The 25,318-nt window shown below is 41.0% G+C and overlaps 1 protein-coding gene across 3 annotated transcripts in view; it reads right to left on the reverse strand.

The window, feature by feature from the left end:
* Positions 1–25,318, reverse strand: part of HPSE2 (heparanase 2 (inactive)) — a 551,090-nt gene that overhangs the window by 20,677 nt on the left and 505,095 nt on the right. For all 3 annotated transcript variants that reach the window (XM_024734988.1, XM_024734987.1, XM_024734986.1), the window contains one exon: positions 5,985–6,130. In XM_024734988.1, coding sequence (XP_024590756.1) covers positions 5,985–6,130 — 146 coding nt within the window. The remainder of the gene's footprint in view (positions 1–5,984; positions 6,131–25,318) is intronic.

Genomic DNA, 25,318 nt, shown 5'->3' on the forward strand with positions numbered 1-25,318 from the left:
GATTCCTCACCAAAGCTGATTCCTACCCAGTTGGTGCCCCTCTCTGTGGGAAGGAAGATTATTTTGTCCCGGCTCTGTTGAACACTAGAGCGATCACACGATTGGCTTTGGTCAATGCAATGTGCGTGGACATGTTAAAACCTCTGGGCCAGAGGCTCTAGTAAGCAGCCCATATTTTGCCATGTCTCTTTTCCCTCTGCCAGAAGACCGACAATGTTGTTGAGAGAGGCTGCTCTATTGGTCTGCATCCTGGAATGAGGATGATGTGGAGAGATACAGCTGAGCCATGACAGACAAGTAGTGTGAAAGAGAAATACATTTTCTTATTGAAAGCCGTGAAGATTTGGAGGTCCTTCGTTATCAGAGCATAACCTCGTCTATCCTGACTGATATACACATTTTGATAATATTGATATTATCTAGAAAGCTTGTATCAGTTTGCTCTGATCACCTAGGTATGAGAGCACCCACATCCTCATACCCCTAAGAACACTGGATATTAACCTTTTAAAATATCTTTCTCAACCTGAGAGGTGATAATGGGATTTCAATGTTGTATTAATTTGTATTTTTAAAAAATTCACACTGAGGCACAGTATTTTTTTTTTCATTTGTCTCTTTGCCATTTCTTCTTTTGTAAACTGTTCACGTCCTTTGCCAATTTTTCTATTGATATATAAAAACTATCTATTAAAGATAGTGATCCTTTGTTTGCATGTATATTGCAAAATTTTTCCCAGTTTTCTTTGACTGATTCAGTTTGTTTGCGTTGTGTTCTGATGTATAAAAGTTCAAAACTTCTAGGCAGTCAAATTTATTGACCTTTTTGATTTCTACTTTTGCTACTTTACCTACTCCATGATTATATAACTATTCACTTTTTGGAATCCTTTTAAACCAGCACAGGTTTACAAAGTGGCCCCATCCTGCTTTCAAAGGAGAAATTCAGAGCAACTCTAAGTCAACTGTGCCCACAGGAAAATATCATTCCCTGCAGAAACAGCACACCTCAGCCTCTGGGTCACTCATCTATGCCTCTAAATGTGCTAATTAAGAGTTGAGTGACCAAGGGCCAGTCATTGTAATAACTTGGACTAAAAAAAAAATACAGAATACAGTTTCCAGGCCTCATCCCTTTATTTAATCCATTTGTGATTGGGGTCTGGGAATAGATATTAAAAAAAATCTTTCCAAGATATTTGGCAGATGAGTTTGGTTTGGGAACCACTTGCCTAGAGCAATCCATTAAGGTTATGAGAAGAGTTCCCAGAGTATACCCTTTTGGCTGTGTGTCCGGTGATTTTTCTTGCATCTGTAGGAGGGTACGTTATTGCATTCAAGGTTTTTGGATACCTGAATTGATATTCTGATAAATTATTAAATGACTCCTCTATTTGGTCCCTCCTCCTCTGGTCCTTCTCCTCAGTCCCCTGAAGCATGTGAACTAGCTTTTGGAGCCAATGAGTTAGGTCAGAAGAGAATGCCCATTTATTTGTGCAGACTTGTGTCATCAGAGATCTGAAGGAAGACGCTGCTAGCCGATGTTAGCATTTTACCAACATTAACGAACACCAACTAAATTCCATTGGTGGGCTTTAAGCTTAGCTTAGCTGTGTGCAAAACGACATTAACTACAGGCACTGCGGGCTTCAGCGTGTGAGCAAAAGCAGGCGTGCATGAGTACCAATTTTCACAGACTGTGGTGAAGCCTTCTGCTAACTCCCATCAAACAACCTTCTCAAAGGCTAGCAGCAGAGGTGGACAGAGCTGCGTGTTTGCATTTAGGAGTTCCTCCTCTGCAGAGCTGGGGCAGAATGAGCCCTTGGAGATGGCAGAGGAGAAGGGAGGGATGTGGGGAAGCGGTGGGTGGGAGGGAGACCTGAAATCACACCACGGCTTCAGGGAAAGCTATCTTTTCAAGCTGCTCGGCAGTGGTCTGATTTCCATTTACACAGTTCCACTGGGGGAGACAAGCCAGTACTGAAAGCCAGCCCAGACACCAACTTGCCACGGCTCTCACAGAGCTCACGGAGCCTCCTCAGGTAGGAACTGGCATTGAAGACCCCCTTGGTCATCGCTTTCCCTGCTTCGCTGATGGGCAAAGACATTAAGCAGAGGCCTTTGGCTGTGAAGACACATTCTTGGCTGGGGAATGCAGCACCAACCTGAAAGTACTATGCTGAGAAACCAGATTCCTGAAGAATGTACATTCTCTGCCGACAGAAAAATAATCTTGGAGGACTATCTGTTCCCTAAGGAAATGGGGTCCTACTGAAGCTGTGGACTGGAGGCAACTGCTGACCTTCTGATGTTGTCAAGTCCAGGGAGCTTTTTGTTCTCTCTGTTAATGCCCCTTCTGTCTGGTAGAACATCTGTCTCGTTCCATGTCTCACTCATGGTAAGACTTTGTCACCAGCAGAGAATGCGTGTATCTGGAGTTCATCTTTCTGGCTGTTCTTTTGCTGCCTGACATCCCTATGTTGCCATGTGGGAGGGGGAGGAAGTGAGTCAGGAGTGGGGACTGGGCCTGGAATATCATGGATAGAAGAGGCGAGGGGTGTCATATGGGGAGGTGCATCTTGACTTACAGATGAAAAACAGTCCCTGTTCTAGAAATGTCTCCAGTGAAGCTGGGAGACTAGGAAAGGGAAGGGAGGGTGACGCTTTGAAATCCGTGGCCATTTCCAGTGAAAGTCTATGTGTTTGAAAACTGTGTTGGTCCATTGTCTCCAAATCTAATTCAAAGTTCTTGGGTTTGGTAAAAGTCAGGCCATGTTTTGCCAAACATCTTTTCCCCTAATTTCAAAGCGCTGTGTATTTTAAGGGAAATTTAATCCACATGTTTCTGATTCATTTACACTTAACTCATCAAAATATTGTTTTGTAAGAGCCATTTGATGTCCAAGAAGCCTCAGGAACCTTTTTATGAGTCTTTAAAAAAACTTCTTCTGAAAAACAGGAAGTTGTGCTTTGCCAATAATAAACGAACTTGAACCCCAAAAGGCTCAATTTTGCTTCAGTATCCACCAGGCTTCAACTGGTTCTGAACTTGGCTAAGGACCTCAGCTCCTCCCAGAAACATACATTGTGTTAGCAGAATGGTTTAGAAAAAGAAGGTTTCCTAGTCAAAACTTATTCGTTCTCTGAATAAGAAGACTTAGGGTGAGAATTGCTATGCTGCCAGTGTCCTAATTTGTTGCCTCTAGAACAGAAAGCAGAAAAGCACCTGCTAGTGTTGGTATGAGTATCTAACTCTTTATCCTAAATCAGTCATAAAAGACAAGGTTATACTAGGTCAGAAACGACCCACAGTGTAAGAGATGCCATGAGAGGGAGTGAGGTATTCAAGTAGAGGTTCATGACTGTCAGGGAGATTGTAAAGGGCATTTCTGTGTTATATAGGACACCAGGCCAAAGATCTCTAAGGGTTCTTTCCAAATGTAAAAATCTTTACATTATTAATGTTGCTACTTGCCTATATGTGTGATACCATAGAACCTTTGGAATTTAATACGATAATACAAATGTGAATATCTGGCAAGATGCTTGGCACACAGCAAGTGTTCAATACAGACTGGAGTGCAGGAGTTATTTTAAAAGACCCCTTCTTTGGTTTATTCTACTGGTAAACTTATACTTTCTCACCCAATTCCCTATTTTGAGCAAGGATATATATTTTCAGAGTATTGGTCAAGACTGGACAGCGTGAAGCTAACATGCCCACTCTGGGACATTTCTGTGACCTTGGCCTCTTTGGCCACAAATAAACTAAGTGAACCAGGAGTGCTTCCTCGTGACTGCTATGGAGGATGAGGGGGCACAGACAGGGCACGTGGCTCCCCACAGAGAAGGAGCAGAGACACTTCTATCTTTGTGTCCACCTATCTAAGGCACCGGACACCCACTAACATGGAGAAGATCGGCAAACTCAGCCAGCTCAGTGTATCCACTGTGGGCTTTCTTCTCTAATAGGAACAAAAAGACCTTCACCCCAGTAATCACTAAGGTCATCTGTGGAATAGATTAGTAAAGTCATTTCTTTCTTTTATGTAACAGGGAGAAAGAGGGATGGAACTGACAGAAGCACAGTGGCACTGTTTCCTCAGAGAGGTTCTGGAGTGACTTTCCATAGAAAGCAGAGGAGACCTGGTGATGGAGAGAGAATATTGAATGCAATGAATGATCTGATGCTAGTGAATGGCAGAATTCTTAACCATTCCACCACACCCCTTCCTTCTGGCCAGTGTGGTAACAGCAAAGGGAAAGAGAGCTATAACTGTAAATCATCAGTGATGTCCTGATGCCCTATTTCTGCATTCATTCACTCGCCCATTCATCAAACATTCACTGAGACCTTCCTCAGGCCAGTCACTCTACTGGACACCAAGAATACAAAAATGCATGAGGCACTGGCCCTGAGGGCACAGTATATTCAGAATATTAGTGACAACTTCCCACAAGAACGTCAAAGAACGTCAGGATGAACACTGGGATGAAACAATGTGAAGAGACCTCTGTGAAGACCCTCAAATTCTGCTAAGCCTGTGGCTTGACTACTGACATTTTCCCCTGTGTCCTCAGACCTGTAGTATAAAGGGCACATACTGATGTGCTTCCCAAAAGAGACAAAAGGTGCCAAGAGTAATTTTTCTCTCTTGAAGCTGGGGGTCCACCTTTTGGGTGGTTACCTCAAGGCCAGGGTGGAGACAAGGAATACAATGTTTCCTTGTGTGGTGATCAGATAACTCCAGCCGAGGCCATAAAGCAGTCGCTCTCTGTCAGGTATTGGATTGAGCTTCCCGTTGAGCAAAAGGGACGTTGAAAGCCTCTGGCCTCTGCCCAAAGCAGCCTCCACTCATCCACAATGGGCACTTGTGTCTACAGACAAGACAACTGGCCCCTGACCCCCCTATGCTCAGAGTGATCCTTTGAAAAATCTTATCCTGATAAATTAACTGGCTTGGCTCCTCTGTCATCAAGGAAGGGGAAGGAGCGTCTGTTGTAACCTGACCACTGGAGCTCTTTGTGCCTCCGCTACCCGTGATCAGCTCCTGACAGGCTCACTGGAAGGAAGATCTGGCTGGAGGCGCTTGCTTCCTTCTCCCTCACTCCCACTCCACACGAGGTTTCTCTGCAGGAACAGAAAAGTTCTTACTTCCAGAGCTGCCTACTCTGTTCCTTAAATAGAAAGTGATGTAAGAAAGCCATATTTGGTCTGATGGGTTTTGCTTTAGGCTCAGTTTTAAGTTTTTACCTTATGAACCTCACGTTTTAAAATATTTTATCTGCCAAACTTTATTTATTTACTAATTATTTTTCCTATTTTTTAAAAGACAACTCTGACAACCAGAGCTTCAGATGAAAAAGAGCATAATCATACCTGTTACCGTGCTGATTGCTCAAAGTCCGGCCCCCTAAAAAAGGAAGCCTAGATTTTATTTAACCTTTAAAATAGCTGAAAAGGTTTTCCAAATACTGAAATAGCTCTAAAGCTGGCCTGACTACTTTTGGGCACTCTCAGTTTGGGATGCATTGGTATATGGTTAGGTTTCTAGTGGTATAGCTCTCCAAAATGCATCTTAGAGACGTAGACTTATTTCCTCAAGTTCGCCTGGTGTATCTTAGGAACAGATTTTATATCGCTACCCTTGGTTCAGGCAGAGGCTTATAAATAAGCCTCCTGGACATCACATCAACTGGCTGAGAGAAAATGCTCAGTAAGAATTTGTTGGATGAAGAAGTAAATGAACAAATGGCATGTATTTTTATGAACGTTTTATGAATAAATCCTGTAAGTGTGAGAGAGGGGGTTTACTTGGAGAAAAAGCTGTTTATCAGAAACCATTTGAAACCTGCAAAGAGCAGGTAAAGTGAATCCAGAAGTGGTTTTCAATAAGTCTTGAAGGGGTCCCATGTATGAAATTCTCAAAGGGGCCTGAAGCTCCCCAGGGGTGGCTTTCTGTGCCATCTCTCTGCAGACTTACTTGTGGTGGTTTGTGCAGTGAGCATAAATCCTTAGTTTGTCCCGGATCACTCGGCCTGGCTGTGGCTTCCGCTGGAGCCCAGCCACATGCACAGCCAAGACTTTGGGGCCAATCAGGCGCTTGTAAAGGAGAGAGAGCCAGTAGTCCTGAGGAGAATAGAGAGGCAGAGAGTCAGAGATAGACACACATTCGGGTGTTCTGAGTAAACATACAAACACGCAGGCCAGAATCCACTTCTTACCGGGAATATGGTGAATCAGGACCAGCGAGACCCTAACCCTGTAAGCATGATCACCCCAATGAAGTGCTCATTTTCGGTTCATAATGAAGTGGGCGTTATCTGAAGTGGCCTTTGCAACTGGCCAAATGAGGAAATGTCAGTGGGGCGAGCCCCGAGTGGCATGCAAAGCAAATGAATCAGTTTTTCACATATAAAAGACCAACCAGCTGGGCCTTGAATTTTCAACTTTCTTTCCCTATGACTTTACTTTCATACTGGTTTATGACTTCTGTTTAATTATAGAATGGAAGATTTCCAATCTTTAGGATTGTCACCAATGTGAGAATCCAACATATCATCCTCCAAATATTGTCACTCTTAATGTGGTGGGAGGAGGATGAAGTTCCTCCAGACAGGAGACCAGAGTCCTGATAACAGAGGTGAAAATACAAACAGAAGAATGTCTGCAAACCATGGTGCTAATTCTTGGTCATCCTCAATAATTCTAAGCTAAAAACAATGTGGTGCTTTTAAACATTCCAGGGTCCATTTGTAGCTGATTAATAAATACTCAGGGGCTTCCCTGGTGGCGCAGTGGTTGGGAGTCCGCCTGCTGATGCAGGGGACACGGGTTCGTGCCCCGGTCCGGGAGGATCCCACATGCTGTGAAGTGGCTGGGCCCGTGAGCCATGGCCGCTGAGCCTGCGCGTCCGGAGCCTGTGCTCCACAGCGCGAGAGGCCACAACAGTAAGAGGCCCGCGTACCGCCAATAAATAAATAAATAAATAAATAAATAATCTGTAATCTACACAGGAGTTTGAACTTACAAATGCCTATTTACCGCCACCTTAATTTCTACTGTATTTGCTATTATCATGTTTTATTTTTATATTGGATACAAAACATATTTTGTATTTGTTTTGTATTTGCTCTTAAACCCTATTATGGGGTAATGACTTCAGTGTTTATAACTCACCATGTAAATAGGGCCTCCTAATTTGTTTAGGAGCTTCCCCCCTCCCCCCATTTCTGGAATTCAGTGAACATACTCTTCAGTGCAGGCATTCTATTCAAGATCTTAAAGACATCAATCATGTCTTCTCAGCCTTGATCTTTCAATAATCTTTTTTTTTTTTTCCCTTTTGTGGTCATCTATAACATCAGCTGCTTAAAAATGTCTGGTGAATTGAATAAATCAGAACAAAGTCCCAGAGCTTGTCTGTCTCCAGAATAGCTCCAAATCTGCCCTGAGTACTAAGCCTTGCCCATTTACCTTAATTAACTTTAAGTGGACTTAGGATGGCTGCTAAATATGGTTTCCTTATATTTAAAATAGCAAATATTTCATTATTGTCAATCATATAGATAAAAAAAATTCATTGCTCTTACTTGACTACAATTTCTGTGTCTTTGATTTGAAGTAATCTTTGTGAAGAGATGATCACATTCACAGTATTTCCAATGGGATGTCCACCTTCTTCTCATTGATTTGTAACATATCTTTTAATATTAGTGGTAAGAATCCTTTGGAATATTTATGAAACAAATATTCTGTCCAAATTTGTAGTTTGCTTTTTATCACTTTTTATGATATTTTTGATGTGAAGAATTTCAAAAATTTTTATAGAAAAATATATAAATCTTTTTCTTTTGATTTCTTCTTTTTCTTTTATCCTTAGAAAGTCCTTCCTCACACAAGGGTAAGATCAATCTTCATTGATATTTTTTCTAGTTCTTTTTATATTATCATTTAAAAATTTAAACTTTTAATTCACTGAAAAATATTTGGGTGTATGGTACTAACTTTACTATTGTCTAAATTATCTATTAGTTGTTGTAGCATCATATAGTGAATAACCTATCCCTAAACCCACCTTTATCACAAACTAAAATTTATACATATGAAATATAAATGTTTATATTATATAATATTATACATTATCATGTCTGTTATTATCTAATATATAATATACTGTATATACTATATTGTATTATAATGTATATTGTATATATTATACAATATATGATATGGTATAATGTGCATATATATTATAATACATATATACTATATATACATATACATATATATACATACACACATATGTACAATATAATATACATTGTGATATATAATATAAATGATATATAATTATATATAATAATGTGTATTATATAACATATTTAAAATCATGTTATATATAACACATAAAAACATATAAATATATGCATATGTAATAGTTTATGATATTTATATCATGATACATATACTGATAAGAAATGTTATATATAATTCCGTGTCTGGATTTTCTATTCTCTTCTACTGAACTCTGTATTTTTTTTTTTTTTTTTTTTTTTAGTACGTGGGCCTCTCACTGCTGTGGCCTCTCCCATTGCGGAGCACAGGCTCCGGATGCGCAGGCCCAGAGGCCATGGCTCACGGGCCTAGCCACTCTGTGGCATGTGGGATCTTCCCGGACCAGGGCACGAACCCGCGTCCCCTGCATCGGCAGGCGGACTCTCAACCACTGCGCCACCAGGGAAGCCCTGAACTCTCTATTTTTAAAAAATCAGTTTCACATCATTTTCATTATTATCGTTAGCATTTAATATCTAGAGATTCAAGTTCATTTCATTATAATTTTCCTTTCTTTGTTCAAATGTTCCTTAATTAGTAATATTCATTTATTTTTCCAAATAAATTCTGAAATTATTTTTTTGCAGCAGTTGTTGCAGAGAAGTTTGAAGCTAGCATGAATTTCTTTCTATGTTTGGTTAGCCTGTTTGTTTTCTACCTTTTGTGTCCTGCCAGGATGCTTATAGGAGTCATGTTTTATCCTTGATATTTGAATTTTTACCAGGAATGTGTCAATGTGAGTTTCTGCATTAATTTGCCTGTACTTGGGGACTTTTTTTTTTTAACATCTTTATTGGGGTATAATTGCTTTACAATGGTGTGTTAGTTTCTGCTTTATAACAAAGTGAATCAGTTATACATATACACATGTTCCCATATCTCTTCCCTCTTGCGTCTCCCTCCCTCCCACCCTCCCTATCCCACCCCTCCAGGCGGTCACAAAGCACCATTGGGGACTACTTTTAATCAGAAAGACTAAGCCTTTTCTTCAACCTGTGAGAATTTTCTTTAAATATAGCTTCAAGTTCTTATGTATATGTTTTCCATATACAGGAGAATATATGTAACTTAATGACAGTTCTGAAGCATATGAGAACCCACCATCCATCTTAAAAGCTACCATAATACCCACACTGTTGCATTTAGTTATGTGAGTCTTCCTTTTCTCGTTTTTATGTTTTTCATTCCCTTCCTTCATAGTTTAGTTTTATCCATATATATATATATTTGCTCCTAAGCAATATATTATTTAATTTGTTAGCTTTATAAAAGTGGTATCACGCTGTATGTAGTTTTCTTTGACTTACTTTTTTCACTTAACATTATGCTTCAACGATTCATCCAGGTAGTTACGCGTACTTACAGTTTATTCATTTTCAATATTGTATGATACTCCATTGTGTAAAAATACTACAATTTATTTATCCATTATTCGCTGATAGATATTTGAGTTGTGTCCAGATTTTTGCTATTATGAACAACGTGTCTTTGAACATTCTTGTTCCTGTTTCCCAAGACCCAGGTGAAGAAATCTGGAGAAGCATTACTCCAATTGTGATTGGAAACCAGCAGTGCCTCATCACTTGGGTGCTTCTTAGGAATGCAAATACATGGACTTTATCCTAGATGTACTGAATCAGAATCTCCAGGGGTGAGGCCCCCAAATTGTGTGGCTCTCTAGGTGATTCGGTGGCTTGTCAAAGTTAAGAGAAGCACGGTTCTATAGTACAAACTGTAGTACTGGAATTGCTGGGTTACACGCAGGTATAAAAATATTCAGGTTTACAGGATAATGCCAAACTGTTTTCCAAAGTGATTCCAATTATTCCAACTTACACTTCCTCCAGCAGTGTCTGTATGTGTTCCCTGTGATCCACATCCTTGCTAACACCTGTTATTTTCAGACTTCTTAATTTTTGCCAGTCTAGTGGGCATAAAATATCTATTTATTTATTTTTGTGTTGTTTAAGAAGTCCTTCCTCATGTCTATTTCATAAAGATATTTTATGTTTTCTTTTAAAACTTTTAGAGTTTTTCTTTCATAGTTAAGTCTTTAATCAAAGTAGAATGTAGATTCCCCTCAGGGGAATCTAGGATTTGGGTTGGTAAGTCAGCTGACGGTAGGTTAAAGCCAAAGTGAATGTGAAATTTGCACCTTTACTTAGCTCCGTGCACCACCTTCAGACGCCTCTCTCACCCTTATTCTTTTCTCAGTTCCCTATTTAGTCTGCCTCTTTTTAAAAAACTCCACTTTCCCTCTCTCACTGTCCTTATCTCTCCCTCATGTAAAGCAGCAGAACCAAATTATATTTCCTTCTTCCCTCCCTCCCTTTCTCCTTTCTTTTATTTTGCTATGAATATGTGCCATTTATATAATCACAAATAAAATTAAACAAATGGAATAATTCCTGAATATCTCTTAAGGCAATGACATGAAAATGCAGAAAAAATTATCTTTAAGCATAGATGAGATAGGAAAAAAAGAAAGAATGCACATATATATCTAACAACAGCAACAACAACAAAAGGACAGTGCATGAAAGATGCAATAGAAAGAGAACTTTTCAAACAATAACAGTCATAAAAAGGAAGGCAAATATAATAGCTTTTCATGTCAACAATAAAAAAATCCAAAGCAAGGAATGCATTGCAATTTTCAAGGGACAAAGAGAGACCCAAACAAACATTCTTTAAGTGTGTCAGACATGAGAAGAAGTTGAAGAAAAATAGAGTCTATTTATTAGCTGGAGAGGGAAAACTAATAACAGATGACCCTAAAAGGACAGAGGTTTTAAATCTTTTCTTTTTCTTTAGTATTTGTCAGAAAGTCAATTGTGGTCTGAAAGCTGGAAAACGCAGTATATAGAGTAAGTTCAACCAAAATAAATGGGAAAAAAAAAAGAAATTGACAGAGGGTTGCAGAATTTACTGGATTAATCACTGAACCCTGTGTTCCTCAAGGTCTAAGACTACTTACTCATTCCTAAAGCCCATGCCTAGTAGAGCGCCTGGCTTATAGGAGGTGCTAGAATTCAATTATGGAATGTGTACTATGTTCAAGGTTCCATGCTAGGCATTAGGAACATAGTGGTGAAGAAGACAAATACAGTTCTTGCCATCATGAAGTTTATAAATCTTATCAAGAAAAATAGTCCTTAAGCCAATGAGTTATGCAATTAATTTCAGTAGAACAAATGGTAATGGAGAAATCTATGAGACCGTATAGTATCATACATGTGACCCAGTCTGGGCGGGGTGTATGGTCAGCGAAGGAGTCTTGTTGCCAGAACCTGTGTGGACCTCAGCCTGGAGTCTGGCTTCCTGGGAGCGGACTGTAGCTTTGGAGTGTGCACCACTAGGCTGGAAAGGTGGCAAGGGGCAGCTGCTGATGGAAATGTGATCAGGGCTTGGGCTTGCAGCCTGGGTGGTCCACACTGCATGACCATGAGACCCTTGGTGATACACTACAGAACTAGGAGTGGGGAAGGGGTGTTGGGTTGTGGCCTTAGGCTCTGACCACCCATGTGAGGCCTGCGAATACATCTTCCATTCTACAAGCACTCTCTGAGCACATATTAGTGGCATGCAGATATTCTGCTCAGCCCAAGTGATACTAAGATGAACAGGACATCTTCCTGTCCTCAAGGAACCTAGGGGTCAAGATACATGTAAGCAATTCTCTGTAAAATGAGGCTGACTAAAGTAAACACCACAGAAGCGGGAACCACTCGTAGAACTTAGGGAATTCAGAAGCCAAAACAATTATTTATGACCAGGGGATTCCAGGAAGGCTTCACAGAGAAACAAAAGTGGACAATTAATTTGCTTAGAGTTGAAAGATATATATTCAAATCCTGGAAAGTTATTTATTATCTCTAAATCTCAGTTTCTGGGGCTTCCCTGGTGGCGCAGTGGTTGAGAATCCGTCTGCCAATGCAAGGGGCACGGGTTCGAGCCCTGGTCTGGGAAGATCCCACGTGACGCGGAGCAACTAAGCCCCTGTGCCACAGCTACTGAGCCTGCGCTCTAGAGCCCGTGAGCCACAACTACTGAGCCCGTGTGCCACAACTACTGAAGCCCGCGCACCTAGAGCCTGTGCTCCACAACGAGAGAAGCCTGCGCTGAGAAGCCACCGCCATGAGAACACTGCAACGAAGAGTAGCCCCTGCTACAAATAACTCAATTTCGTTTCTTTTTATGGCTGAGTAATATTCCATTGTATATATATGCCACACTTTCTTTATCCATTCATCTGTCAATGGACACTGAGGTTGCTTCCATGTCCTGGCTATTGTAAATAGAGCTGCAATGAGCATTGTGGTACATGACTATATACACTACCAAATGTAAAACCGATAGCAAGTGGGAAGCAGCCACATAGCACAGGGAGATCAGATCGGTGCTTTGTGACCACCTAGAGGGGTGGAATGGGGAGGGTGGGAGAGAGGGAGATGCAAGAGGGAAGAGATATGGGGATGTGTGTATATGTATAGCTGATTCACTTTGTTATAAGGCATAAACTAACACACCATTGTAAAGCAATTATACTCCGATAAAGATGTTAAAAAAAAAACGGGGTGCCCCCGCTCACCGCAACTAGAGAAATCCTGCGCGCAGCAACGAAGACCCAATGCAGCCAAAAATAAATAAATAAAATAGATACAACATTAAAGAAATAAAAAATGTTTAAAATAAAATAAAACTCAGTTTCCTCATAGGGATTTAATGAGATAATATACCTGGAAATATCTATTAGTGCCTGATATATCGAAATATTTAATAAACGTTGCTTCTTCTTCTCTTTATTCCTTGAAAGATGTTTTTTAGCCTCATGAAAATAGTTGTATTCTAGTATGTACACAATTATGCTCTAAGTTGCCCTGAAAACATAAATATAACTCGTGTGTGTACGTGTGTGTGCACGTGTGCATGTGTTGGGAAGGTTGGAAGGAAACTCCTTGAGATCAGGGCTTACTTTTGCATATCTGGTGCCTGTGAACATAGATATTGGTACTCAGTAAATATTTGATTGAATGAATGATCGAATCAAGTTTCACCTCCTGAAACTGATGGGAGGTTTTTCAGGGCTGAATCGTAGTGAAATGATAACTTCACAAGGTTCAAAGGTTATGGTTTTCCTGAGCACTGATAGGCGTTGCTGCAGGTGCCTAAACTTGTTTAATCTCAATATTTTCTCTTTCTGGGAAGTGTACATGCACTGAAGTGTGAAAGCCAAATGACAAATATTTTTCCATCGTGGAGCCTCTTGCCTGACTTCCAAAGTCACAAAAACATAGCTCTAGTAGGCACGAGGCTACCCCGGTAGCCACTCTTTCTCTAGATAGCTGACCTTAGAGAGCCAAGAACAAGTGAAGTGGAACATCCCCATGGAGTTTTGCTCTAGATGTGGCGGTGGGCCAGGGCTCATGTGTAAAGGAAAGAACCCTGCTGCTCCAACTTCCTCCACGGAGGGAGAGCTGCAGGGCAGATCTAGAAAGTTTCCATGTGACTGAAGCATCTTTGGAAATAATACTAAAAGCTACAATTTTCCCTGCTGCCCTCTCTAGAGGGAATGAAATCCCCTCCAATCCATTTTCTGACCACCTTACTTAAAACTGCCAAATGGCTCCCCATTGCTTGCAGGCTAGAGACAGTGGTTCTGCCATGAATTAGTCCCTTCCCACCTTTCTCTACTTGGCCTTTTATCCTCAAGGACATTGATTTTTTTTATCCCTTCCACCATGGACAGGGCCTTCTTGTTTCTCTAATTATCTCCCATTCCTATCCCACACACCCCTCCCCAACACGTGTGGGTGCACACACGCACAAAATTTGTTAACTCTTAGCTCAGGTGTTAACTCTAGGGTCACTTTTCCAGGGAAGTTTTCCTGGACCACATTTCTGTTATGTGTCCTCAGAAAACAATTTCTTTCCCTTAGGACATTTGATTCAGTTTATATTTACACACTTATTAGTAGGATTTTCTGATTCATGTGTGTCTTATTTTCTAGACTATGAATTCAATGATGATAGGACTGTGTTTTCTCACAGCTGCCTAATACAGCACCTAGAACCTGAGCACCTAGAACCTGTGTTCAATAAACAGTTGGAACTAGAAGGGCCTGAAGGTACCCACATCCCCCAGTCTGATCCCCTGCTCCTTGCTTCTCTTAGCCAGTCTTATCTACAACTGGACTTCAGGTAATGTGTTCTGAAACAAATTACAGAGTTTTTCTGTACTCAGCCCATCAATCCCAGACCCGAGTAAAGGTGGAAGGAAGCACTGGCTCAGCTGGGGTTCTGTGGTACACAGTAGTAGTAGTGAGGAATTTCTAGCCCAATCCAGTGGGGATGATGCCCAAACCAGAGAACTGAGTGGAATGGAGAATCAGGAAGCCTCCAACCTAGAAATGCAGCCCAGAAGGTCATCATACAAGGGGCACCAGAAGCACTGAATATGAAATCAGAATTCTAGGCATGCTGCAAGTGAAGGAAATCACAAGCTCGCACAAAGAATTATACAGGCCTGCCTTCACGTGCTCATTGAGACAAGATAGGTGATGTTGCCTGGGTTCAAAATGGCAAGGGAAAAACTGATAAGTTCGCTATAAAAATGCCAAGCTACATGCTTTTAATGAGAGTTGCTTTTGGCAAAAAATGCAATTGAACTATTCTTGCTTATCTTGAATACTCCAGTCATGAAGTTTAACATATCTGTGAAACATTTCCCAGAGCTTAGTATCAAGAATGATTTGCCAAATGGTATAGCCACTGTGGAAAACAGTTTGACAGTTCCTCAAAGAGTTAAACATAGAATTACCCTAACACAGCAATTCCACTCCTAGGTATACAGGTACATGCCCCAAAGAATTTAAAACAGGTACTCAAACAGAAACTTGTATGAGAATGTTCATTACAACATTATTCACAAAAGCCAAAAGGTGGAAACAACCCAAGTGTTCATCAACAGAAGAATGGGTAAACAAAATGTGGTATATCCATATAATGGAATATTATTTAGTCATAGAAAGGAATGAAGTTCTGATACATGCTACAACATGGATGAACCTTGAAAACACGCTAAGTGAAGGAAGCCAGACATAAAAGGACAAATATTGTATGGTTCCACTTATATGAAATATCTAGAATAGGTAAATTCATGATACGAAAAGCAGAAGAGAGGCTACCAGAATCTGGGGGGAAGGTGAGAATGGAGAGTTATTGCTTAATGGGTTCAGAGTGATGAAAAATTTTTGGAATAGACACGGGAGATGGTTGCATGACATTGTGACTGTACTTAATGCCACTGAATTGTATACTTCAAAATGGTTAAATCAGCAAATTTTATGTTATATATATTTTACCACAATAAAAAAAGAGACAAAAAAAAGGATGAATTGCCAGAAGTAATCCTTCTTGAGAATAACCTGCTGATATGCATCAAAAGCCTCAAATTGCTCTATACTCTTTGACCTAACAATTCCACTTCTCATAATTTATTCCAAAGAAATAATCATAGATATGTGCAAAGATTTATCAGTAAGATGGTTGTAGTAGTCGTTGGTTTTGTGCCTTAATATCAATTCTTCCTCCTTTTGATCACAGCATCTGGATTTTCTTTTGGGATATGGTTCAGCCATGATTGTATACTGTTTATCAAGTTTCCCTGATCTCCCTTGAGGAGAGTAACTGATCATATTAGGCCAGTTGGACTTTCTTTCCAGGGAATCTGGAAACTGAATGGGATGGCCAAGCATATTAAGAGCGGCTGGACTGGATTTACTCTATGGAGTGGCAACTTGAGGGGACTGAATGTTCATTGGTGCTGCCACCTGGATTCTTCATTGCCCTGAATCTTATCCCTTCCAAGCTGGGTGCTTCAGCTTTTCAACAACTCCCTTTCTTCTCTGCTTAAGCTCCCTAGATTCCTTCTCTCCCTTTTTTTCTTAGACCAAAGAATCTTAATTGGTTCCATGATCATCACAGCATTATTTTTACCGGGGAAAAAGCTTCAAAACAATTAAATGTTCAATAAATAAACTACTAGATAAGCAAATTGTGGTGGATCCAACTATGGATAGTTTACAGTCACTAGAAATTCTATTTTAGAAGCATATTTAATGATGTCAAAAGATGTTCATTATAGTGTGTAGAAAAAGAACAGACTCTAAAATAGGGTGATCTTATTTTTGAGGGGAAATACGTGTCTCTGTGCAGTTAAACTTGAAGGATATACACCTAAATGAAAACAGCAGTTATCTGACGACTACTCCTTTCCTTCTTCCAGTTCCTTGAAAGGTCTATTCTCCCACACCTCTGGGCCTTTAGAAATAACGTTCCCTTTGTCTAGGGTACTTTTTCTGCCCATGCCCTGCCTAGCCAACTCCTTCTCATTCTTTGGGGTTCGGCCTAAGTGAAATTTCCTCTTAGAAACCTCTCTGAAGCCCCATGTCCAGGTTAGGGTTTCTCTTGTATGTGATCCTGTGAACACTGAGGTAACCCCCTCAACAGTTTTCACAGTGTTTGTTAATTGCCTATTTACTAGTGTATTCTCCCCTAGACCCTTCAGTGAGATCAGGGTCCGTGTTTCTTCCAACAATGTCAACAAACATTTCTTGAGTGCTTAACATGTATTATCTCACTGAATTCACCAATAAATCCTATGACGAAGCACTGTTATCTTTCTTTTTACAGGTGAGGATACTGAGGCTTAGACATAGATAAAAGCAATGTACAGAGGTGACAGAATTATAGCCCCAGCACCAGTGCTTAATAACATGTTTGTTGAATTAATGAATGAAAATACTAAAATTATGTAGATAACTTTCACTACTGCAGGTCTCTGAATCTATGATTCAAAAGTATTGCTAGAATTAAAAGTACTGGCCTGATCAACTGGGTAAGATGTCAGTACGCAGCCAAACATCTTATTTTACTGATAAGTGAATTCAGTCTGAAGCTCCCTTAAAAATTCAGAGCTAGTGCTGCCTGGCGATAAAAATCAGCCCCATCCTCTCTCCTCCTCTGAATGCTCTGAATTAGTAAAATAGAGGCCACACATCACTGGCTGAATTAGGTACAGGTAAACACACTCCTCCTTGCTGAACTAGCCCCTAAGATGCCCTGCACCCCTCTTTGCTGCACCTTGAAGACCTGAGCAGAGCCCGAGCAGGCCCAGAATAGGCCTGAAATATGAAGAACTAACCTGGGACAAATGTGATAATCAATTGAGCACTGCAGGGAAGAGAAAAGGATCAGGCTGCCAGAATCTCAATTTAAGTTGGGATTCAGCAAATAGAAAAGTAAGTGATAAGAAATCTGATTTCACTAGGATTGTCAAATTTCCTAAATTCATTGGGTTCTCCCTGATTGAGAGAGTCTCTGAAGTAGTGTTATACATTATTATTATCTACCCTCAGTTCCTCAGTTCTTTGACCCTGGTTCCTGACACAGAGTTCCTAAACCCCTTGAATTTCCTGGGTGATTGGAGCATCTTTTGCTCTAATTCAGCTACTCTTATTGGGCTCCTGGATGGAGGCTGGTCACCAGAAAGACCAAGCATATTTAGAAGTTTGGAACGTTCAGCCCCACTCCCCCATTCTCTGGAGAGGGTAGAGGAACTAGACATTGAGTTAATAATTGATAATATCTATATGACGTAGCCTTCATAAAATCCCCAAAATATGAGGTTTGGAGAGCTTCTGGGTTGGTAAACACATCCATGTGCTGCAGGGTGGTGCACCCCAATTCCATAGGAACAGAAGCTCCTATGCACAAAACTCTTCTGGACTTCATCCTATGTATCTCTTCAACTGGTTGTTCATCTGTATCTTTATCATATAATAAACGGATAAACTTAAGTAAGTGTTTCCCTGAGTCTTGTGAGCTGATCTAGCAAATTATCAAACCTGAGGAGGAAGTCACTTTTGACCGAAAACCTGGTATAAATGCTGATTTATACCAGGATGTCGGTCAAAAGTACCAGGGACAACCTGAGACTTGTAATTGGCATCTGAAGTGGGGGCAGTCTTGTGAGACTGAGCCATTAAGTTGTGGGATCTAACGCTAACTCCAGGCAGACAGTGTCAGAACTACATTGAATTGTAGGACACCCAGCTGGCGTCCGATAATTGCTTGGTATGAGAAAAAAATCCACACATCCAGTGTCAGAATTGCTGTGAGTATGGCAGTAGTATGAGAGTAAAGGAAAAAACAGTGAGTTTTTCCTAAACAGATTCCTGGTTCCAGGCACAGTTATTTTTTTACCCAGGATGCAGGAGGGATATGCTAGGAATAAGTCCTTCTCTGTAATGCCAGGAACCTGGGAGAAAGTGTACCATTTCCCTCATCTTAAAATGTAGAGCAGGGTCTTTCAGCCTCAGCACTCCTGGTAGCTTCGGCTTGATGATTCTCCGTTGCGGCAGGTTGTCCTGTGCGTTGTAGGATATTTAGCAGCATCCCCAGCCTACAATTACTAGATGCCAGTAGCACAGCCTTCCTCTAGTTGTGATAACCAAAAATTTGTTCAGACATTGCCAAATCTCCCCTGGGGCTCCTCGTTTGGCAAACCACTGACCTAGAGTGTGGAAAGTAGAAAATATTGGTGCATCTCCCTCCCACACTTCATAGGGTATCTCATAAATATACATGTGGATACACCCATACTTGTTTATTTATGTGGAGTGGAAGTAAAAAATATCCCATTAAACCTAACACTTTATGTTCGATGGTGACATGTAAGAACGTCTAAGATCTTGTTAAGAATCATTTAAGAACTTTCCTTCCATTCACCCCAGTCAACTATTTCCAAGCATGGAAAAACTTATATTATGCTCTTTGCTTTTGCAATGGTGTTGGCTCCCTGGACTACTTTGGGTTTCCAGACACTTGTGTATGATACTAGCGGAGGCAGAAAAGCATGAGCTTTGGAGTCAGGCACCCTGGACTGGAATTCCAGTTAAATTTCATTTATCTGTGTTCATTGCAAGTCAGTCAACTGCTTTAAGCCACAAGTTCCTCAACCACGAAAACCTTTCTTGCTTGATCATGATGAACTTTAAATGAGACGGGGTCTGGGAAAGTGCCTGGCCCAGTCCTGGAAGGTAGAACCAGTTCTTACCCATGAATATTTTCTTTCTTTTGGTGCTTATCACTCAGGAAGTAGAGTAAGGGAAAGCTTCCATCCCAGTGTCTAGTGCCCCAGAATATTCCTTCAGCTCTTCTCACAACACAATGAGGGCAGGTGGCAAAGTCATGCTGGGGTAAACAAGGAAGGCTCTCGAGTATGGCTTACAGCTTTCACCTGGAGTTGGTCAGCAGTTGAGAGGCAGTGAGTGAAGACTGGGCTTGAGTGGCTAGGGCTTTGTCAAGGAGAATGTCCTCACAGAGTGAGGGGGCTACTGGTACAGAGGTTTTGTTTCACTCAGGAGACCTCACTGACATCATTTTTGTGACCTATAACGTGAGTGGCAGTAACCGAAGTCAGACTTGGGCTCTAGTTCAACTTCAGCACTTCCTGGGTATGACTACCACCTGGGGCAAGTTACTCTCCCTCTAAGCCTCAGGACTGTCATCTGTAAAACAGGATGACACTTGTGTCTACCTCTGAAGATGCTGTGAGGATTAACATAATGAATGCAAAGGCCCAGTGCCTGGTGAGTAATAGACACAGAGAAATATCAGCTGATGCTACTATTAATAATCATCTTCTATATGAATGCCTGTGCTTGTATGTATGGTATCTGAATATATTCTAGAAAGGATGAATGATGGGGAAAGCATGGCCCAAGGTAGATAAGACATAACTCAAACAACTAGCCAATCAGAAGAGAACAAGCAGAGGCTAAAGTATATACAGAGAAAAACTCAGGAACAAGATAGAAAAAAAAGTGGGCAAAAAAGATAAAGGTTACAAGTGAACAGCGGCACTTTTATGAAAAAGCTGGGGACAATTACTTGCGTGCACCAAAGCCTTAGAGAATCAGGCCAGGGACAAGGTCCTGCCTTCACTAGAAATGAATGAATAGGTAGTAGATACGTGTTTTTTGTCTAGATATCATCATCATCATTATTATCATCAGTCTACATTTGCTGAGCACCTGTGATATACTGGACAAGTAGAAATAACTAAGACACAGTTTCACACCTTGAAGAGCTCAGCGTTTACTTGGCCAAAGCCAGTAAGGTCTCTAAGTAGATTTTGAGCAAACTCTGAGGTCCCATCTCTCTCTCCTTAACTGACTCATCCTTTGGGTATTGGTGGTCAGAGGGGCACAAGCACCTGTGACCTGGAGCAGATCTTTTCTTTCCCCAAACTTGTCTTCTTTTACACCAAACTTTTCTGTCCCCAAAGTATTTGTACAAATCAGGAAAGTTAAGTGCATGTAAGGTACTTAGAGCATAGAGGCTTCATGATAACAGGCTGCCTTCTAGGCAGGCTACTGAAGCTGAACCAGTGGAGAGATTCCTGGAAGCCTTTGGAGAGGAGCTGGCTCACTCTTTTGTCCTGGGTGGCACAATGCTAGCACCTTTCTGGCTAACAAGGAGGGAATTAAAGTCCGTGAAGTCAGCCACAGACTTAACCACAGCTCCAACAGGCCAACGGCAGGGTCAACCAACTGCAGAGGAGACATTTTCTTGACAGACACTCTGACAAGCTCAGGGGATTCAGAACCACAAAGTGAAGGTGGTCTCCACCCAGACAGGTCTAGGAAAGCCCGTGGAACACTGCATTGTCCACAAGCTATTTTGAAGCTGCTTCAATTAAAGAATTAAACTATATCTGACTAGCAGCAACGTCCACCAGGGCCAAATTGGATTTCTCCTTTGGGCAAAACAAGCTACAGACCGTGTCTTTATTGTGCGGACACTCATTAGCAAATATGCAAAAAAATACCAGTCGGAGAAAGATGTTTTCCTGCTTTGGAGACTTAAAAAAGCATTTAATTCAATCTGGCACACATGGCTGAACCTGAAGTGGCTACAATGTGGAACTGGTGGGAAAGCATGACCAACGCGGTTCTGTCTATCAATCCACCTTCTGCAGGACAAATACACCCCACACTCAGCCGGGGTTAGCAGAAGGGGCTAGTTCCCTTTACTTTTTCTGAACACTGGAGAAGGGTTTTCTACGCTTCAGGAATTTCTAAGGTCAAGATCTTTCCTGAGGAAAAGAAATGCTGGCTGCAGATAACTGGATTAGTCTCTCTACCTCTCCCCTTGCTCTTGGGCAGAAGTTAAATTACTATGAACACCACAACGTATAGACCCCAGGATCACCTACAGAGAGACTTAAAAACTGATTTTCAGGAAATTGTCCCAAATAACCTCACATTTTACTGTTTTAAGTGTAGAATATGCTGTCTGTGTTTGTATGGGGTTCGTTAAGCTTGTCTAGAGTCCAGATCCTGCTCTACAAGGCCCATCTCAAGTGGATCCAGGCCTCCCAGTAAAGTGGACTTCAAGGTGCAAGGTAAGATCCATCCTTTAAGGCGAAACTATATATCTAATGGCTTTTAGGATATTTTCATTGATATCAAACTTTATGTGATTTTAAAAGAATAGTTAATTTTGCAGTCACCAAAGTATATTTACTACCCCAAAGCCAGGGCATGTGAAAAAGATAAAGAATCAAGCTGGGGAGGGACAGAGAACCTTTGTTCCCCTTCGTTTCCTGTAATAGAATCTGGTAGGTACTTTGCTCCCTTTTTATGAAAAGCAAAGAAGTGTGTGAGGTTTTGAGGCAGTTCTGGGATGGGAGTAAGTAGGTCTTGTGGAAGAGAGCCCACCTCCATCAGGGAATCTCGAGAGGAGGAGACAGAGGCAATAGAGAGAAAAGGCGGAAGACCTGTATCTATTCCGTGCCTTGAGTCTAGTTCTCATTATGGTGACCATTTTTGTCAACATCAAGGGAAGAGAAGATGTGGTAATTAACTAGCAAACCCATATTGCCAACCTGGATCATTCCCAACAGAAAATACACTAGAAACAAAATTAACCAAAGTGGTCATACGTATGGCAAAATTTTTCTGGATTGGGGCTTAACTTTTTTTTTTTCATGGGTGCTGCCCTCTGACCAGGGACAACAAGCCGTCCTCCTGGTTGGACACAGCACAGAACCATTGGAAGAGGTTTTTATTTCCAGCCATTACCTCATCCTTACTATTCAGGGAGTGATTGAGGGTTAGTGACAGGAACACTTTGGAGTAGGTACTTTGCCAATATATATTATCATTCTTAGTACGTGCAAATGGGAAGCCACAGTACCAACTCAGTAATTACTTTTGATATTTCCTCACATGTTGGAAAGCAATCATTACAAACCCAAAGAGCTTCATTTACAGGGTTTTACAGACTTTGCACAAAGAAATATTAGTTGATGGAGAAGCTGGAAACAACAGTACCTTGGCGCAGAAACCCAGTATGAAATAGAATATGGACCCTTAGAAATGTGCAAAAATTTCAAAGTTCAAAAGAAAGTCCAATTCCAGGAACCTGCCAGCTGGAAAACAGCTTATTGAACCCTGAATGAAGACATTATTATAAATCTCACCACGTAATCTGATAATTCTGATATTTGCAAAAGCACACTGACATAGTCTTGAATTGCACAAAAGCAAATTCTCCACACAAAAGAAGCCGGGTGGAAAATTTTATTCTAATTTTGCTCTGATCACCATTTCTTAGTTTTAAGTGACAACAGGTGTTTTAAAAGTATAAGTGGGACACTGAAAATGCATTTAAAATTTCCCTTATAATTAGGAATTAAAGTCTGTGTCATATAGGTTCAATACCTGGTCTCTCACTTTTACCTCAGTGAAGTTTCCTTGTCAACTGGAATGAAAAAATTGGCAGAGTTCCCTCCTATCTTCTCTACTTTCTCAGCCAAAGATATAAACAAAATTTTCAGATGTTCCTGACAGAAACTGGAGCATAAAGTCCAATAGGTTAGGGGATTTTCATAATAAGACATTTCCTTTGGCAAAGTCAAGGTTCTGTTCCACCTGCTCTCCCAACTACCCAATCCTATAACCCTCTGTCTGTCCCCATTCTCAGAAGGGCCCTGTGCTCAAAAAAGCCCTGCATTTGGCTTAATGCTCTACTGTTGCTGTCTTGAAATTCTTAATAATTTTGTCTTTCAACTCCTGTTTTGTAAATGAAGTCTAATGAGACAAGGGAGCGTGCATGTGAGCAGAGGAGATATACCCAATATGTGTGTCTATAGTTCTTTGCTCTCCAGTTAATATACAGTGTTTGTGATGTACCACAGCACAGAATTCTGGTGTATCCACGACACGTGGGAGTGCAAAGTGAGCGTGTGTAAGTGGGGAGCAGAGGGGCTGACAGCCTCAAGAAGCCACACTTTCTGTTCACACCAGAACTCGTTTCAAACACAGGGAGAAGGCAATAGCGTTCTATGAAACAGAAAAGAATCCTATCATATCCTTTCTTACTCATATTACTTCTCTGTATCAGCCAATCACTTTTGCTGAAAATGAAAGCAGAAGTAAAGGGAAAGATAGGGCAACTCACAGTTCTTTTTCTTTCAGTCGTTTCTTATTTATCAATAATCTGAAGGTAGGGAATATTGGTAGAATGTCCACACATCAAGAAGTGAAATAAAAAACAGTTGAGTTAATTTTGTGCAGTGTTTCCATTGTTCTGGTAAGAACAAAATACATATGTGTGTACGACCTATGAAGTACAAATTGTATAATTTTGATAATTCACACACAACCTAAATGCTCTAATATTAGCTTTTAAGTCTCATGTGCAGAATACAAAGATGAAAGGCAAAATTCATGCTAATTATTTTTTTTTTTTTTTTTTTTTTTTTCGGTACGTGGGCCTCTCACTGTTGTGGCCTCTCCCGTTGCGGAGCACAGGCTCCGGACGCGCAGGTCCGGCGGCCACGGCTCACGGGCCCAGCCGCTCCGCGGCATGTGGGATCTTCCCGGACCGGGGCACGAACCCGTGTCCCCTGCATCGGCAGGCGGACTCTCAACCACTGCGCCACCAGGGAAGCCCCATGCTAATTATTTAAAACTTCATTTCTTTACTTAGAACAACATTAAATGGCAAATAAAAAATACCATAGTCAAGAGAGAGACTGGCAGAAAGGGAAAAAGCTTTGCCTTCTAGTACCTTTAATAGCACTTTTTAAAATTTGAGGTCCCACATTTTCATTTTGCATGGGGTCCCGCGTATTACGTAGGAGGAATGATCAGTCCTCACTTAACAACGCTATAGCATTGTAATATCTCCTTCTTCTTGTACATTTCACAGGCAGATACTATAAAATAGGGTGGGAGTCCAAAAACACAAGAGAGAATGACGGACTACTTTCTGGGAAGACAGGCCTAAGAGAGATCCAAAGTGGCTTTTTGACTATAAAAGGAAAAGCCATAGAAGGAGAAGAAAAGATAGCAGCTGCTAATTAAGGGAGATAGAAGGATCTTCCTCTGGTGAAAACTGGGTTTGACGGGTGAAGCCCACAAGTTTCAGAGAAAGCAAAGCAGGCCTTTGGGCTGCTGTAGTGACCTACACCTACCTCTGTGGCCTCCAGATCTCAGAAGAACAGGAAATGAAACATTAGGAGTAGGGTGGGCTGGGTAGCATGTGAGCTCAGAAGGGCAAGACTGGTAGAAAAATCCTTCAATATTTTACTTCCATAAAAGGGTTTGGGAATCTGGCAGCATGAGAGAAGTAGCACTTGGCAGCTTTTGACATCCATTATGAGTGTTTCAACTTAAAATTTTTAATGTAACTCTCCTGTAAGAATAACTATCCTGCAGGTTAGATGCTCCCACGATGGTAAGGCAAAATTACCTGAAGAGTTGTCTAAAAATGCATTGTCTAAAATGTAATTTTCCAACATTACATACCCCTTAGTCATGCCACAGAACTGGGATATTATAATTGCCTCAGGCAAAAAGTCCACAGCCGCAGAAGCTAGAGTTTCTGCTATGTCTATCCTTGTAG

The sequence above is a fragment of the Neophocaena asiaeorientalis genome, unplaced genomic scaffold (genome assembly GCF_003031525.2).
Source record: "Neophocaena asiaeorientalis asiaeorientalis breed wild unplaced genomic scaffold, Neophocaena_asiaeorientalis_V1.1 scaffold240, whole genome shotgun sequence".
Lineage (NCBI taxonomy): Eukaryota > Metazoa > Chordata > Mammalia > Artiodactyla > Phocoenidae > Neophocaena > Neophocaena asiaeorientalis.